Here is a 19,139-nt window from a genome sequence, read left to right as displayed (position 1 = left end):
TCTGGCACAAAGATTTGTCAACAGCAGTTGGATAAAGATATGCCACATTTCATCCTTTCCATCATTAGCGAAAATCAGATGGTATGGATTACCTGACTTTTGACTTAATGAATGTTTGTAATGTTTGTGTTATTTTTTCCCTGAAAAGAAAATGTTGAAATGATGATGTTAAAAAAAAACAAAAAAGAAAAGAAATGATGTTGTTGCATGGTATTAATGGCTTCTTTTTTTTTTTTTTTTTTTTTTTTTTTTTTTTTTTTTTAAAGAGAGAGCGCTCTAGGGGCGGACAGGGCAGGGGGAGAGGGAGAGAAAGAGAGAATCTTAAGCAGCCTCCACACTCAGCACGGAGCCTGACGCAGGGCTTATCCCATGACCTGGGATCATGACCTGAGCCAAAATCAAGAGTCAGACACTCAACCAGCAGAGCCACCCAAGTGCCCCAAATGGTTCCTTTAAAGAAATCCTTTGTGTTCTTGGTGTGGTTTGTATATGAGTAAGAGTAATTTGCAGCAGAACCATTGCAAGATCCAGAGCATTTCTGTTTCAGAAAATTTCAAGCATACACAAAAGTAAGGAGGATAGTATAACTCTCATGTGCCCCTCAGCCAGCTGCAACAGTTACCCAGTGCTTTGTCTCATCCGTGTTTCCATGCAGTTCACCACAAAACCGAATCATATTGAAATAAATTCCAGACATCATATTTTATTCGTAAGTATTACAACATGTAGATGAAAGAGATAAAGCATAAACCAATTTTTTATTTATTTTAACTTAAAAACACATTATTACACATATACCAGAACTCAGTTATTTCTGTGACCATTGTATACTCAGATGTTAGCAGTGTTACAAATTACATTATTCAAGGGGCGCCTGGGTGGCGCAGTCGGTTAAGCGTCCGACTTCAGCCAGGTCACGATCTCGCGGTCCGTGGGTTCGAGCCCCGCGTCGGGCTCTGGGCTGATGGCTCAGAGCCTGGAGCCTGTTTCCGATTCTGTGTCTCCCTCTCTCTCTTCCCCTCCCCCGTTCATGCTCTGTCTCTCTCTGTCCCAAAAATAAATAAACGTTGAAAAAAAAAAAAATCAAATTACATTATTCAAGTACAGAGATACAGAATATAGGATTAGAATGATTCTGGTCCAGCATTTTCTTTCTTTCTTTCTTTTTTTCTTAACGTTTATTCATTTTTGAGAGACAGAGTGTGAGCAGGGGAGGGGCAGAGAGAGAGAGGGAGACACAGAATCCAAAGCAGGCTCCAGGCTCTGAGCTGTCAGCACGGAGTCCGATGTGGGGCTCGAGCTCACAGACTGGGTGATCATGACCTGAGCTAAAGTTGGATGCTGAACCAACTTAGCCACCCAAGTGCCCCTGGCCCAGCATATTCTAAAATGTATTCCAGGGGCGCCTGGGTGGCGCAGTCGGTTAAGCGTCCGACTTCAGCCAGGTCACGATCTCGCGGTCCGTGGGTTCGAGCCCCGCGTCGGGCTCTGGGCTGATGGCTCAGAGCCTGGAGCCTGTTTCCAATTCTGTGTCTCCCTCTCTCTCTGCCCCTCCCCTGTTCATGCTCTGTCTCTCTGTCCCAAAAATAAATAAACGTTGAAAAAAAAAATTAAAAAAAAAAAAAAATGTATTCCATAGGAATGAATCTCATGAAATGCTCTCAGGGAAAAAACGTGCTTTGGTCAGATAAGTTTGGGCAACACCTTCCCTTATAAATTAACATATTATGTAAAAGAATGATGTCATGTTTTGTGATCCCATTTGACTAATAGTAGTATTATGTTATATGCAGTATTTTAATTTTTGTAAACATTTATTCACTATTGAGAGACAGAGCATGAGCATGGGAGGGACAGAGAGAGGGGGAGACACAGAATCTGAAGCAGGCTCCAGGCTCCAGGCTGTCAGCACAGAGCCTGATGTGGGGCTCGAACCTACAGACCGTGAGATCATGACCTGAGCCGAAGTTGGACACCCAACCGACTGAGCCACCCAGGTGCCCCAAGTATATGCAGTATTTAAGAACACTTTTTTAAAGATTTTAAAGTAATCTTTAGCCCCAACATGAGGTTCAAACCCACAACCCTGAGATCAAGAGTGGACTTTCCACTGACTGAGCCAGCCAGTCACCCTTAAAAAAATGTTTTTAATTGAACTAGAGTTGATGCTCTGCTACATTAGTTTCAGGTATACAGTTTGGACAACTAGATGTTATGCTTTGCTTACCACAGTGTAGCTACCATCTGTCACCATACAATAGCACTGACTATATTCTCTATACTGCACCTTTCATCTTCGTGGCTGACATATTCTATAACTGAAAGCCTATACCTCCCAGCCTATGTCTCCTTCATCCATTTTGCCCATTCTCCACCCCCACCCCTCTGACAACTGTTAGTTTGTTCTCTGTATTTATGAGGGTTTTGGGGGGTTTTGTTCACTTGTTTTTTTCAGATTCTATATACTGTCTTTCTCTGACTTATTTCACTTAGCATAATACTCTTCAGGTCCATCCATGTTGTCACAGATGGCAAGTTTTCATTTTTTTTTTTTTTTTATGGCTGAGTAATATTACATTGTGTATATAGACTACATCGTCCTTATCCATTCATCTGTCATTGAACATCTAGGTTGTTTCCATATCTTGGCTACTATAAATAATGCAATAAACATAGGGGTACATATATCTTTTTGAGTTAGTGTTTTCATTTTCTTTGGGTAAATACTCAGTAATGAAATTACTGGATTATATGGTATTTGCATTCCATATTGTTTTCCACTGTGGCTGCACCAATTTACATTCTCACCAGCATGCACAGGGACTCCTCTTTTCCAACATCCTCATCAATATTTGTTATTTCTTGTCTTTTGATTCTAGCCATTCTGACAGGTATGACTTGATATCTTACTGTGGTTTTGATTTGCATTTCCCTAATTATGAAGGATGTTGAACATCTTTTCATGTATCTTTTGGCCCCATGTAGTATTAATAGTGGTTGTATTAGTTTCCTGAGGCTTATAGCAAATTACTACAACGTTGATGGCTTAAACACACACACACACACACACACACTTATTCTCTCACAGTTCTAGAGGCTAGAAATCCAAAATCAGTATCACTGGCCCAAAATCAAGGTGTTGACAAGGCTGTTCTCCTTCCAGAGGCTCTAGGAGAAAAGCTGTTCCTTGCCACTTTGGCTGCCAACATTCCTTGGCATCTGGCCATACCAATCCACCTCTGTCCCCATGGTCACATTACCTCTTCCCCTTCTGTTTGTGTCAGATCTCCCCTTCCCTTTCAGAACACTTATAATTGTGCATACTGCTTACCTGAATAATCTATAATAATCTTTCCATCTCAAAATCCTTAATGACATCTCTAAAGTCCCTTTTTCCAAATAAGATAACATTTAAAGATTCTAGGGATTAGGAACTAGATATCTTTTAGGATGCCATTATTCAGCCTACTATAGTGATTCTTATATTGAGGGAGGTGAATTATGAGGGACTTCCACTTTACATAATTCTATAATATTTAAATTTTTCAGTAAGGATGCATCTTTGTATAATTAGAAAAAAACTGATTATAGATTTTTAAGAGTAAAAGGAAAGGATAAGTCACTGGCGTTTATTAGCTCAACAGGTATTTTTGCAGTGCTGCTATCATTTACCAAGTTTTGTGTTAGCAATGAAAGCAAATACTGTATATTGACAGGAGCAAATTATGGTTGTTTTTGTTTTTTGGGTTTTTTGTTTTTTGTTTTTGTTTTTTTTTCTTTATCAAGGAGAATGATTTTGGAAAGAGTTGAAACCCAAAATAAGTGAGGTATTAAAGGAATGCTTAGATGCTATGAATGAAATGTAACCCAGTTATTGAGCGAAGTGACACATGACATTGCACAACTGCTATTGGTTTTTTTTGAAGTTTTAAAAAATCTTTATTTATTTTTGAGAAAGAGAGAGAGCACGCGAGCGGGAGAGGAACAGAGAGGGAGACACAGAATCTGAAGCAGGCTCCAGGCTCTGGAGCTGTCAGCACAGAGCCCAACGTGGGGCTTGAACTAACAATCCGTGAGATCACGACCTGAACCGAAGTCAGACGCTTAACTGACTGAGCCACCCAGGCGCCCCTGCACAACTGCCATTGTTAATCCTTGATTGCGGAGAAATGATGGGTTTCGGAACTGGGAGTGGAAAATACGTTCGCTTTCAGAAAGGGTGAAAAGGGGAATTCCGCAGATTTTACACTGGTGAGCTAAATGTGAAACCTAGAAAAATTTCATTAGTAAGCTATTAATATTTTGGGAATGCTTAGGAAAAAAAAGTACACATTAGGGACCAGCTTTCTTCATAAGAGCACAAGATGTGTCAGTCTTTCATTTATGAAGTAATTAGTAGATTGGGTTATGTTGTAGACAGAATATGTGTAATTTTCAGCAACAAAATGACAGGTTTTGTTTTTACAAAATGGAGAAATGTGGGCTGCTTGTCAGGTAGAATTGGATCGATCATAACTAATTAAGAACTGTATCACAAAAGTACTGATTGTTGAGGTGAAGTCATCAGGAAACTGTGCTTTGATGGTCTACTTCAGGACTTCATCCTTTTTCAGGCCTGCTGCAAACATTCGTGCATGGGCATATATAATGAATATACATAAGTGTAATTTTTAAAAATAAAGTGTTTAACAGCTCTAAGATATAATTTGTATACCATAAAACTTACTCATTTAAAGTATACAATTCAGTGGTTGTATATTTACAGAGCAATACAACTATCATCGTCTTATTTTTTGATTTTATTTTATTTTTATTTTTTAACGCTTATTTATTTTTGAGAGAGCGAGAGCAAGCGAGCACGAGTGGGGAAAAGGCAGAGAGAGCGGAAGACACAGAATCAGAATCCAAAGCAGACTGCAGCTCTGAGTTGTCAGCACAGAGCCCGACATGGGGCTTGAACCCACGGACTGTGAGATCATGACCTGAGTCGAAGTCCGACACTTAACCGACTGAGCCACCGAGGTGCCCCTAAAGTTGATTTTTTTAAATGTGTATTTATTTATTTTTGGGAGAGGGAGTGCGGGGAGAGAGGGAGACAGAGAATCTGAAGCAGACTCCACACTGTCAGTGCAGAGCCCAATGCAGGGCTCCAACTCATAAACCATGAGATCATGACCGGAGCTAAAGTCAGAAGCTTAATCGATCAAGCCGCCCAGGCACCCCCATAATCTAATTTTAAAATGGCTTTGTTTTATCTATAGTTTTGAAACTTGCCCTTTTTGCTTAAGAATATATTATTATGGGTGTCTGTTCTTGTCAGTACATTTAGACAGAATTGCATCATTCTTTTTACCAGGTACCCCGTCACATATCAATGTGCTGTGACTTGCTCCAGCAGTTGCTGATGAGCATCGGGATTGATAGCATGTTTTGCTGTTATAGATGGTGTTGCAAGGAACACGCTTCATCTTCGAACACTTGTGTTCCTTTAGTTGTATTGCATTTTTCCTAATCCTTATTCAAGCCTTAACTTAAACCATGTTACTTCAACCATTTTATGCCTCAGGAGACAGTATTTGAGAGAAGTAAATGCATGAGTTCACGTTGCCAAAATTAACAGAACAGGTGCTTGAATAATTTTTTTTGTTTTTCCATTACTCTTCTCACCTCTGGGATTTTGACAAGCTAGAGTATATCCAGAAGAACATGGCTAGAATTAGAGAACATTTAAAGGAATTGGGGATGTTTAGAAGACACATGTTTATTGCTCATTTGTCAATGTATACATTCATTGTATGTCACTTGCTGTGTTGTCAGGCAGGCTCTGATTATCAGTGGTGAACAGACTGGTTATGAGGCAAATAAGGTCTTCTATTCTCAGGAGATAAACAATTAACAACTAAACAAGTAAAATAATTTTAGATAGTAATAAGTACTATTAAGAAAATAGGATAATTAGGTTACCAGAGAAAGGGTGCGTGAAAAGGTGACATAGGGTTGAGCCCTAAATGACTAGAAGGATGTGTCTGTATCTGTCTGTAGAGCTTTTTGTGTAACGTGAATGGTGATTACATTTATAAGAATGGAAATGGGGTACCCAGCTGGCTTGGTGTAGCATGTGACTCTTGATCTTGGGATTGTAAATTCGAGCCCCATTTTGGGTGTAGAGATTACTTAAAAATATATAAGAATAGAAATAGGCTCCTAATATATGATAATCAGCAATGTTTCACATCCCAGTGGTACCACTTACAAACTGTTTTAGCCAAACTCTCTGAACCTCAGTTTCCTCATATACAAAGTAAAGATGGTAAACCTGCTTCACAGGGTGTTAGGATGATGGTTAAGTAAGGATGTAGGCAGAGGTATTTAGCACCACCAGCCCATTGCAGGCTCTAGTATGCGCTGAGTGGGATTTCATGATGTTCCACAAAAGAAAATATCTCTAACACTTGATGCAGGTCACAAGTGGAATGGCTTTCTTGCATTAGTGATTTCCCTATCAGTGAGGACATTTAAGTAGACTTTAGATGACTGTTCCTCCAGTGTGTTTTAGAAGACATTCATCCTTAAGTGAGGAATAAGACAAATTGTCCATGGAGGTCCTTTCCCCCATCCTATCGCTAATAATCTTACTGTCTCTAGAGTCCCAGTCCACAGTTTGGGAAATACACCTAAGTATCTGTTTTTGAAGTGTAAAGGTATCTTTTGGACTACTGGCTTAAAAACTTTTTTAAAGCAACAATAGTACCCTTTCTTCTAAAGAAATCTTATACTTGTAGTCTAATTTGTAAAATCTAGAATCATAGCTGCAAGGTGAAGTTGATGAGAGGTTGTCCATTGTATTATTCTCTTAGTAATCCCTTATATCTGTATATACTTTTTTTTAATGTTGATTTTTGAGAGAGAGAGAGAGACTGAGGCAGAGCATGAGTGGGGGAGGGGCATTAAAAAAGGGGATACAGAATCCAAAAAGCAGGCTCCAGGCTCTGAGCTATCAGCATAGAGCCCAATGTGGGGCTCGAACTCGTGAATCATGAGATCATGAGCTGAAGGTGGCCACTTAATTGACTGAGCCACCGAGATGCCCCATTTGTATATACTTTATATGCTTACTAAGCACACTTTTTTTTTTTAAGTTTTTAATTTATTTAAGTACTCTCTACACCAAACATGGGGCTCAAATTCAGTGACCCTGAGATCAACAGTCACATGCTCTTCCAACTGAGCCAGCCAGGCACCCCAGCTAAGCACTCTTAAAATTACATTTTATCACCACAACCAGTACTTGAGGTGATTTTATAGATTAAGAAATAGGCACAAAGGTTAACTAACTTGTTGCATCCGTCCTTAATGGAGCCAGAATTATAACACAGGTCTCTAACTACTAAATCAGTGTTTTCCCCCCAAATATATGGTACTGCTTTATTAATCATTTTATACCTTTTATTTATTTTTCTTTTATAGGGTTAATTATTTCGATTGTAAAGAATTTCATCATTCCTGGCGACTTCTGCTAAGGATCTTTTTCAGTTTTGCTCAAGAGAAAGCTCTGAATCTATCAAGTAGCTCTTAAAGAAGTCCTTTGTGTGGGTTATAAATATAGATGTTTTCATGAAGAGGAGTGAAAAGCCAGAAGGATATAGACAAATGAGGCCTAAGACCTTTCCTGCCAGTAACTACTCTGGCAGTAGCCGGCAAATGTTGCAAGAAATTCGGGAATCCCTTAGGAATTTATCCAAACCATCAGATGCTGCTAAAGCTGAGCATAACATAAGTAAAATGTCAACTGAAGATCCTCGACAAGTTAGAAATCCACCCAAATTTGGGACTCATCATAAAGCCTTACTGGAAATTCGAAACTCTCTACAACCGTTTGCAAATGAAACAAGTCGGAGTACTTCAGAAGTTAATCCACAAATGCTTCAAGATTTGCAAGCTGCTGGATTTGATGAGGTAGGAATTTTTAAAAAGAAAAGAAAGAATTTTTCTTATCTTACACTACTACCTAACACTTTTTAGGTGATCTTCTGGCAAAATAATTCCTTTGAGACAATTTAACCATGTATACGAATTTGTATACTCTGTCAGCAAAGAATGTTGTTTACAATTCCATTAATTAGTAAAACAAAATCAAATAACTATTTCTTTAGTTTTCTCTGTGGTTTCTGGGACTTAAAAGGTCAAGTCATGAAATCAGAATGTAAGTGCTGTTGAAGAAAGCCACAGGGGAAGACAGAGTAGGTAGGGACTTCTCTGCCTGCAGTAGGAGCTTTGGGGAGCTGTGTAGAAATGACAGCTTGAAACATTTGAAGTTAAAGTTTGTACTACAGAGAAAGAAGTATAATAGGGTTTCATTAAGCAGCAATGTTTACATCACATTCAGGCCCACATTCATAAAACTAAAAATTTACATGTTGCTCAATCTGCTGGAATTTAGAAGTTTTATTTTGTTTTGTTCTATTTCATTTTTTATTTTTTAATTTACATCCAAGTTAGTTAGCATATAGTGCAATAATGATTTCCGGAGTAGATTCCAGTGTTTCATCCCCTATGTATAATACCCAGTGCTCATCCCAACAAGTGTCTCCCTCAATGCCCCTTACCCATTCAGTCATGCCTCTACCCTCAACCCCTCCAGCAACCCTCAGTTTGATATTTATATTTAAGAGTCTCTTATGTTTTGTCCCCCTCCCTGTTTTTATATTATTTTTGATTTCCCTTCCCTTATGTTCATCTGTTTTGTATCTTAAATTCCACATATGAATGAAGTCATACGATATTTGTCTTTCTCTGACTAATTTCACTTAGCATAATACCCTCTAGTTCTATCCACGTTGTTGCAAATGGCAAGATTCCGTTCTTTTTGATTGCCTAGTAATGCTCCATTGTATATATACGTGCCACATCTTCTCTATCCACTCATCTGTTGATGGACATTTGGGCTCTTTCCATACTTTGGCTATTATCGATGGTGCTGCTATAAACATTGGGGTGCATGTGCGCTTTCAAAACAGCACACTTGTATCCCTTGGATAAATAGTAGTGCAATTGCTGGGTCATAGGGTAGTTCTATTTTTAACTTTTTGAGGAATATTCATACTGTTTTCCAGAGTGGCTGCACCAGTTTGCATTCCCACCAGCAGTGCAAAAGAGATCCTCTTCCTCTGCATCCTTGCCAACATCTGGTGTTTCTTGTGTTGTTAATTTATTTTATTTTATTATTTCTAAAAAAGTTTTTAATGTTTATTTATTTTTGAGAGAGACAGAGTGTGAGTGGGGGAGGGGCAGAGAGAGAGAGAGAGAGAGAGAGAGAGAGAGAGACAGAATCCAAAGCAGGCTCCAGGCTCTGAGCTGTCAGCACAGAGCCTGACAGGAAACTCCAACCTATGGACTGTGTGATCATGACCTGAGTCGAAGTTGGATGCTTAACCAACTGAGCCACCCAGATGCCCCTCTTGTGTTTTTTTGTTTTTTTGTTTTAATTTTTTTTAATGTTTATTTATTTTTGAGACAGAGACAGAGCATGAACGGGGGGAGGGTCAGAGAGAGAGGGAGACACAGAATGGGAAGCAGGCTCCAGGCTCTGAGCTGTCAGCACAGAGACCAACATGGGGCTCGAACTCACAAACCGTGGGCTCATGACCTGAGCCAAAGTCGGAAGCTCAACCAACTGAGCCACCCAGGCGCCCCAGAATTGTGTGTTGTCAATTTTAGCCATTCTGACTGGTGTGAGGTTGTATCTCATTGTGGTTTTGATTTGTATTTCCCTGATGATGAGTGATGTTGAGCATTTTTTTTATGTATCTGTTAGCCATCTGGATGGCTTCTTTGGAAAAGTGTCTTTTCATGTCTCTTGCCCATTTCTTCACGAGATTATTTGTTTTTTTGGGTGTTGAGTTTCGTAAGTTCTTTACAGATTTTGGATACTAACCCTTTATCTGATACGTCATATGCAAATACCTTTCCCATTGCATCCGTTGCCTTTTACTTTTGTTGATTGTTTCTTTTGCTGTGCAGAAACTTTTTATCTTGACGAGGTCCCAATAGTTCATTTTTGCTTTTGTTTCCCTTGCCTCTGGAGACGTGTTAAGAAGTTGCTGCAGCTGATGTCAGAAAGGTTTTTGCCTGCTTTCTACTCTAGGATTTTGATGGCTTCCTGTCTTACATTTAGGTCTTTCATCCATTTTGAGTTTATTTTTGTGTATGGTGTAAGAAAGTGGTCCAGGTTCGTTTTTCTGCATGTCGCTGTCCAATTTTCCCAACACCACTTGCTGAAGAGACTGTCTTTAGTCCATTGAATATTCTTTCTTGCTTTGTCAAAGATTAGTTGGCCATACGTTTGTGGGTCCATTTCTGGGTTCTCTATTCTGTTCCATTGATCTAAGTGTCTGTTTTTGTGCCAGTACCATACTGTCTTGATGATTACAGCTTTGTAATACGTCTTGAAGTCCGGGATTGTGATGCCTGCAGCTTTGGTTTTCTTTTTCAGGATTGCTTTGGGTATTCAGGGTCTTTTGTGGTTCCATACAAATTTTTGGATTGTTTCTTCTGGCTCTGTGAAGAATGCTGGTGTTACTTTGATAGGGATAGCATCGAATATACAGATTGCTTTGGGTAATGTTGATATTTTAATAATATTTGTTTTTCCTATCCAGGAGCATGGAATATTTTTCTTTTTTTGTGTGTGTCTTCAGTTTCTTTCATAAGCTTTCTATAGTTTTCAATGTAGAGATTTTTCACCCCTTTGGTTAGGTTTATCCGTAGAAATTGTATAGTTTTTGGTGCAATTGTAAAGGGATCGATTCCTTGATTTCTCTTTCTGCTTCTTCTTTATTGGTGTATAGAAATGCAACCAATTTCTGTACGTTGATTTTATATTCTGTGACTTTGCTGAATTCACGGATCAGTTCTAGCAGTTTTTTGGTGGAATCTTTTGGGTTTCCCATATAGAGTATCATGTCGTCTGTGAAGAGTGAAAGTTTGACTTCCTTTTTGCCTATTTGGATGCCTTTTATTCCTTTTTGTTGTCTGATTGCTGAGGTGAGCACTTCCCAGTACTATGTTGAATAACAGTTGCAAGAGTGGACATCCCTGTCGTGTTCCTGATCTTAGGGGGAAAGCTCTCATTTTTTCCCCATTGAGGATGATATTAATGGTGGGTCTTTCATATATGGCTTTTATGATCTCGAGGTATGATCCTTCCATCCCTACTTTCTTGAGGGTTTTTATCAAGAAAGGATGCTGTATTTTGTCAGATGGTTTCTCTGCATCTGTTGAGAGGATCATGTGGTTCTTGTCCTTTCTTTTATTGATGTGATATATCACATTGATTGTTTTATGGATATTGAACCAGCCCTGCATCCCAGGTATATATCCCACTTGGTTGTGGTGAATAATTTTTTTAATGTATTCTTGGATCCCATTAGCTAGTATCTTGTCAAGGATTTTGCATACATGTTCATCAGGGAAATTGGTGTGTGGTTCTCCTTTTTAGTGGGTCTTTGGTTTTGGAATCAAGGTAATGCTAGCTTCATAGAAAGTTTGGAAGTTTTCCTTCCATTTCTATTTTTTGGAACAGCTTAAGAGAATAGGTGTTAAACTCTTCTTTAAATGTTTGGTAGGATTCCCCTGGAAAGCCATCTGGCTTTGAATTCTTATTTTTTGGGAAAGTTTTGATTACTAATTCTATTTCTTTTTTTTTTTTTTTTTTTTTTTTTTTTTCAATGTTTATTTATTTTTGGGACAGAGAGAGACAGAGCGTGAACGGGGGAGGGGCAGAGAGAGAGGGAGACACAGAATCGGAAACAGGCTCCAGGCTCTGAGCCATCAGCCCAGAGCCCGACGCGGGGCTCGAACCCACGGACCGCGAGATCGTGACCTGGCTGAAGTCGGACGCTCAACCGACTGCGCCACCCAGGCGCCCCGACTAATTCTATTTCTTAATGGGTTATGGGTCTGTTCAAATTTTCTATTTCTTCCTGTTTCGGTTTTGGTAGTTTATATGTTTCTAGGAATTTGTCCATTTCTTCCAGATTGCCCATTTTATTGGCATATACTTGCTCATAATATTCTCTTACTATTGTTTGTATTTCTGCAGTGTTGGTTGTGATCTCTCCTCTTTTATTCTTGATTTTATTTATTTGGGTCCTTTCCTTTTTCTTTTTGATCAAACTGGCTGGGGGAGTTATCAATTTTGTTAATTCTTTCAAAGAACCAACTCCTGTTTCATTGATTTGTTCTATTTTTTTGATTTAGATAGCATTGATTTCTGCTCTAATCTTTATTATTTCCTGTCTTCTGCTGGTTTGGGGTTTTATTTGCTGTTCTTTTTCTAGCTCTTTAAGGTATAAGGTTAGGTTGTGTATCTGAGACCTTTCTTCTTATTTAGGAAGGGTTGGATTGCTATATACTTCCCTCTTTTGACCACCTTTGCTGTGTCTCAGAGCTTTGGGCTGTGGTATTATCATTTTCATTGGCTTCCATATACTTTTTTATTTCCTCTTTAACTTCTTGGTTAACCCATTCATTCTTCAGTAGGATGTTCTTTAGTCTCCAAGTATTTGTTGTCTTTCCAAATTTTTTCTTGTAGTTGATTTCGAGTTTCATAGCGTTGTGGTCTGAAAATATGCACAGTATGAACACTTGGGGCGCCTGGGTGGCTCAGTTGGTTGAGCGTCTGGCTTCAGCTCGGGTCATGATCTCCCGGTCTTGAGTTCGAGCCCTGCGTTGGGCTGTGTGCTGACAGCTCAGAGCCTGGAGCCTGCTTCGGATTCTGTGTCCCCCCTCTCTCTCTCTGCCCCTCCCCCACTCATGCTCTGTCTCTATCTCAGTAATAAATAAACATTGAAAATATGCACGGTATGATATCGATCTTTTTGTACTAGTTGAGGGCTGATTTGTGTCCCAGTATGTGATCTAATCTGGAGAATGATCTATGTGCACTTGAGAAGAATGTGTATTCTACTGCTTTAGGATGAAATGTTCTGAATATATCTGTTAAGACCATCTGGTCCAGTGTGTCCTTCAAAGCCGTTGTTTCCTTCTCGATGTTCTGCTTAGATGATCTTGTCCACTGTAAGTGGGATGTTGAAGTTCCCTGCTGTTACGGTATTATTGTCAATGAGTTTCTTTATGTTTGTGATTGATTGATTTATGTATTTGTGTGCTTCCAGTTGGGGACATAAATGTTTACAATTGCTAGGTCATCTTGGGGGATAGACCCCTTAATTATGATAAAATACCCTTCATCTCTTATTACAGTCTTTATTTATTTTATTTATTTTTTTAAATTTTGTTTTTAATGTTTATTTATTTTTGAAGGTGAGAGAGAGTGTGAGCATGGGAGGAGCAGAGAGAGAGGGAGACACAGAATCTGAAGCAGGCCCCAGGCTCTGAGCTGTCAGCACAAAGCCTGACGTGGGGCTTGAACTCACAAACCGTGAGATCATGACCTGAACCGAAGTCGGACGCTCAATCGACTGAGCCAGCCAGGCGCCCCACGGAATTTATTTTAAAATCTAGATTGTCTCATAGAAGTATGGCTACTCTGGCTTTCTTTTGGCAACCATTAGCATGATAGATGGTTCTCTATCCCTTTACTTTCAATCTGATGGTGTCTTTAGGTCTAAAATGGGTCTCTTGTAAATAGCATATAGATGGATCTTGTTTTCTTCTCCATGCTGTTGCCCTATGTCTTTTGATTGGAGCATTTAGTCCATTGACATTTAGAGTGAGTACTGAAAGATACACATTTATTGCCATTGTGTTGCCTATATAGTTGGGAGTTTCTGGTGATGTTCTCTGGTCCTTTCTAGTCTTTGTTGCTTTTGGTTTTGTTTTGTTTCATCTTTTCTCCCCTCAGGGAGTCCCCCCTTAAAATTTCTTGCAGGGCTGGTTTGGTGGTCAGGAACTCCTTTAGTTTTTGTTTGTCTGGGAAACTCTCTCTCCTTCTATTTTTTTTTTTTTTAATTTTTTTTTAACATTTATTTATTTCTGAGACAGAGAGAGAGAGAGAGAGACAGAGCATGAATGAAGGAGGGTCAGAGAGAGAGGGAGACACAGAATCCGAAACAGGCTCCAGGCTCTGAGTGGTCAGCACAGAGCCCGACGCGGGGCTCAAACTCATGGACCGCGAGATCATGACCTGAGCCGAAGTCGGAGGCCTAACCGACTGAGCCACCCAGGCGCCCCTCTCTCCTTCTATTTTGAATGATAGCCTTGCTGGATAAAGAATTCTTGGCTGCATGTTTTTCTAATTCAGCACAATGTATCCTGTCACTCCTTTCTGTGGATAGGTCTGCTGTGATAGATCTGTCTTCCCCTGTAGGTTAAGGACTTTTTTTCCCTTGCCACTTTCATGATTCATTACTTGTCTGTTTTGTGAATTTGACTACGATATGTCTTGTTGATGGTCAGTTTTTATTGAATCTAATGGGAGTTCTCTGTGCTTCCTAGATTTTGATGTCTGTCTCTTTCCCCAGGTTAGGAAAGTTTTCTGCTATGATTTGCTCACATAAACCTTCTACCCCTTTTTGTCTCTCTTCATCTTCTGGGACCCCTGTGACTGGGATGCTGTTCCTTTTTAATGAATCACTGAGTTCTCTTCGAAGTTTTACTTTAATGAAATTTCAGTTCATGTAAATTAGGCCAAGTCTTTAATATTTACCTTTAGAATTCATATTGAAAGTTTTTCATAGCATATATATATATATATATATATATATATATATATACACACACACACATACATACATATACATATACATATATATTTTGTTTCGGTTATTAACAAAATTTATTTTGCATGATTACATACTTTCTGTGAATATTTTAGGTGGCAGAAATCATTTTGGATACAAATTGCCCATGGAAAATGTAAATGTGAATGAGCAAGTATTATGTTTTCCTTAAAGTTACAGTAACTTTTTTTACTGATTATAAAAGTACCTATTCGGGGCACCTGGGTGGCGCAGTCGGTTAAGCGTCCGACTTCAGTCAGGTCACGATCTCACGGTCCATGAGTTCGAGCCCCGCGTCAGGCTCTGGGCTGATGGCTCAGAGCCTGGAGCCTGTTTCCGATTCTGTGTCTCCCTCTCTCTCTGCCCCTCCCCCGTTCATGCTCTGTCTCTCTCTGTCCCAAAAATAAATAAACATTGAAAAAAAAAATTTTTTTTTAAAAAATAAAAAAAAAAATAAAAGTACCTATTCCTGTCAAAAATTTAAAAATGTAAAGAAGAAACAAAAATTATTTTTAGCTCCACTACATAAAGATAATTACCTTTCAAATTCTTTCTATTGTTAATATTGGTAACATTTTCAGATATCTCTAATGTTCAGAACTTAAGTATGCATTATAGTAAAGAATTTTAAAAGTGAGATTCCACTTAAACCATGGAGAAAAAAGATGAATCTTTCTGGCCTACTCTGTTCATCCATTTGATTAATATTATTTACTATCATTTTTATGCTTACGGGTTCTAAAAATACTAAATTTGTACCTGAAAATAGAGAGGAGGAGAGGACCTGTGATGTTTTCCTGGTTAGTAGTTGGAGAATTAAAGAAATGGCTCACATGGAGTTTCTCCAGAGTACTTTTTCCCTAATCCCTTAGCCAGAAGGCAATCGTTGACCTTATTCTTTCCCTTTATATATTGCTAGGAAAAGAGCATTTAGAAAGTCACATGGCTATAAAGACTCTTAAGTAGTAATGAGTTATGTCAGAGAAGTCACCTTAGTAGCTATGTATTTCTTACTGTGTGTGAACTATTCAGTCAGCAGAATGAGTCATATCGAACATGGTCTATTCCTTTAAGGAACTTAAAAATTCTTTCTGTAATGTAAACTGTTTTCAGAAATCTAAAGCATTAGTTAATGCTCTATTTTTTTTTTTTTAGTGTAATTGGCATATAGTGTTAATAGTTTCAAGTACGTAACATGTTGATTTGACAATTCTATACATTATGCATTGTGTACTGTGGTAAATGTAGTCACCATCTGTCTTCATACGATGTTATTAGAATATTATTGAGTATATTCCTATGCTTCTCCTCTTCATGATTTACTTATTTTATAACTGAAGTGTGTACCTCTTGTACCTCTTTATCTATTTTGCTCATCCCCTTACCCACCTCCTCTCCAGCAACCACCAATTCTCTGTATTTAAGAGTCTGGTTTTTTTTTTCTTTATTCATTTGTTTCTTAGATTCCACATATAAGTGAAATCATATGGTATTAAGTCTTTCTTTGATTTAACTTCATTTAGGTCAATAGCCTATTCTTTATCTGTTGGCAATAATAACAATCATTACTTTACATTAACAAAGATATGTTAGCTTTATTACCACCACACGCTTCAAAATTGTCACCTTATTGACATTAATAATCCCTTAAGCAAAGTTGCTTTACTAAAAGCATTTAGGCATTTGTCAATCCTCATTTGTCCAAATAATGAAGTTAGAGTAGTATTTATCTCCATGGTGATATAGAGAATATGGTATGGCAATTTTTTTCTGCTGCCTCCTTGAATCACTCATTCTGATAGCTTCTCTTTATATTGAAGAATTTGTTTAAGTTTCTAACTTGGTGCTTTAAAATTTTTGTCCAGTTTTCACCTCACTATTTTATCATTTCATAAATCCTATCTGTTCCTTTACACCAGGTTCAAAGCTGTTGCAATTTTTTGAGAGTATGTTTCTAGTGGTCTTTAAGATTAAAACCTCAGGGGCGCCTGGGTGGCTCAGTCAGTAAGGGTCCGACTGGCTCAGGTCAAGATCTCACGGTTTGTGAGTTCAAGTCTGCTGTCAGCACAGAGCCTGTTTCAGATGCCCTGTCTCCCTCGCTCTCAGCCCCTTCCCCACTCTTTCTCATATAATTAAAATTTTTTAAAAATCTCAAATATTTTGAGATTAAGTTCTTTGTAGGAATAAATGTTAAACAGGATTGATGCATTCTTGGAGCACGTAAATCTATAATCAGTGGGGTGTATTTTTGCTTCTAAGCATGAAAAAAAACCATAGTAATGTGGACACAATGTTTCCTATCACATGAAACTTCTATTCCAAAGTTGCTGATATGAGAGTGCTCTTTTTCACACTGGTACTAACACTCCACTTTTGGAACTTTGGTCAATACTGTTAACAGATGTAAAAAACATTTTGACACATAGCAATAACTTTTCAAAAGTAAAAGCCAGCATAATAATCACCAGCTAAAATTCTAGTGTAATTAACAAGAATATGGTTCCCACAATATTGAAAAAGGATGTTGGGTGCCAGTTTTTCTTACCAAGTGAGATGACACTGCTGTGGGAGAGTAGCATGAATATAGTTCATTTGGCCTAACCAGTTTTATTTATTTATCTTTCTTTTCTTGTATTTATTTATATTTTTAAAAATATAATTTATTGTCAAATTGGGTCCCATACAACACCCAGTGCTCATCCCAACAAGTGCCCTCCTCAGTGCCCATCACCCACTTTCCCCTCTCCCCCACCCCCCATCAACCCTCAGTTTGTTCTCCGTATTTAAGAGTCTCTTATGGTTTGCCTCCCTCCCTCTCTGTAACTTTTTTTTTCCCTCTTCTCCTCCCCCATGGTCTTCTGTTAAGTTTCTCAGGATCCACATAAAAGTGAAAACATATGGTATCTGTCTTTCTCTGCCTGACTTATTTCACTTAGCATAACACTTTCCAGTTCCATCCACGTTGCTACAAATGGTCAGATTTCATTCTTTCTCATTGCCAAGTAGTATTCCAATGTATATATAAACCACAGCTTCTTTATCCATTCATCAGTTGGTGGATTTATTTTTCTTTGCAAATTTTTATTTAAACTCTAATTAGTTAACATACAGTGCAATGTTGTTGGTTTCAGGGGTAGAATTCAGGGATTCGTTACTTAAATGCAACACCCAGTGCTCATCCTAACAAGTGCCCTCCTTCATCACCCATCTCCCTCCATCAATCCTCGGGTTTGTTCTCTGTCTTTAAGAGTCTCTTATGGGGGTGGGGGGGAGAGTCTCTTATGGTTTGTTTCCTTCTCTCTCTCTTTTTTTCTCCCCTCCCATATGTTTATCTGTTTTGTTTCTAAAATTCCATGTATGAGTGAAATCATATGGTATTTGTCTTTCTCTGACTGACTTATTTTGCCTGGCATAATATACTCTAGTTCCATCCATGTGCTTGCAAATGGCAAGATTTCATTCTTTTTGGTGGCTGAGTAATATTCTGTTGTATACATATACCACATTTTCTTTATCCATTCATCAGTTGGTGGACATTTGGGCCCTCTCCATAGTTTGTTGTTGATAATTCTGCTATAAACATTGGGGTGCATTGTGAATCTGAATTTTTGTATCCTTTGTGTAAATATCTAGTAGTGCAATTCCTGGATCATAAGGTAATTCTATTTTTAACTTGAGGAACTTTCATACTGTTTTTCTTCCTTTTTTTTTTTTTAATTTTTTTTTTCTTTAACGTTTTATTTATTTTTGAGACAGAGAGAGACAGAGCATGAACAGGGGAGGGGCAGAGAGAGAGGGAGACACAGAATTGGAAGCAGGCTCCAGGCTCTGAGCCATCAGCCCAGAGCCCGAAGCGGGGCTCGAACTCATGGACCGTGAGATCGTGACCTGAGCCGAAGTCGGCCGCTTAACCGACTGAGCCACCTAGGCGCCCCTCTTCCTTTCTTTTTAATGTTTATTTATTTTGAGAGCGAGTGAGCAGGGGAGGGGCAGAGAGAGAGGGAGACAGAATCTGAAGCAGGCTTCAGGCTTTGAGCTGAAGCCCAATGTGGGGCTCAAACTTATGGACTGCAAGATCATGACCTGAGCCAAAGTCTGATGCTTAACCGACTGAGCCACCCAGTCGTCCCTAAGAATTTCCATACTGTTCTCTAGAGTAACTGCCCCAGTTGCATTCCCGCTAACAATGCAAGAGGGTTCCTCTTTCTCCACATCCTTACCAACACCTGTTGTTTCTTGTGTTGTTAATATTAGCCATTGTGACAGGTGTGAGGTGGTATCTCATTGTGGTTTTGATTTGTATTTCCCTGATGATGAGCTATTGAGCATTGTTTCATGTTTCTGTTAGCTATCTGGATGTCTTCTTTGGAAAAGTGGCTATTCATGTCTTTTGCCCAT

At 38.7% G+C, this 19,139-nt stretch overlaps 1 protein-coding gene across 1 annotated transcript in view; it reads left to right on the top strand.

Annotated features, from left to right (window-relative positions):
- LATS1 (large tumor suppressor kinase 1) overlaps positions 1-19,139 on the top strand; it is a 52,287-nt gene that overhangs the window by 12,594 nt on the left and 20,554 nt on the right. Inside the window, exon 2 of the mRNA XM_025925514.2 lies at positions 7,468-7,956. Within this exon, the coding sequence (XP_025781299.1) occupies positions 7,615-7,956 (342 nt within the window). The 5' untranslated portion in view covers positions 7,468-7,614. The remainder of the gene's footprint in view (positions 1-7,467; positions 7,957-19,139) is intronic.

The sequence above is a fragment of the Puma concolor genome, chromosome B2, assembly GCF_028749965.1.
Source record: "Puma concolor isolate L17-30 chromosome B2, mPumCon1.1.hap2, whole genome shotgun sequence".
Lineage (NCBI taxonomy): Eukaryota > Metazoa > Chordata > Mammalia > Carnivora > Felidae > Puma > Puma concolor.
The sequence above is the reverse complement of the archived record's forward strand: the minus strand, read 5'-3'. Positions and strand labels throughout refer to the sequence as shown.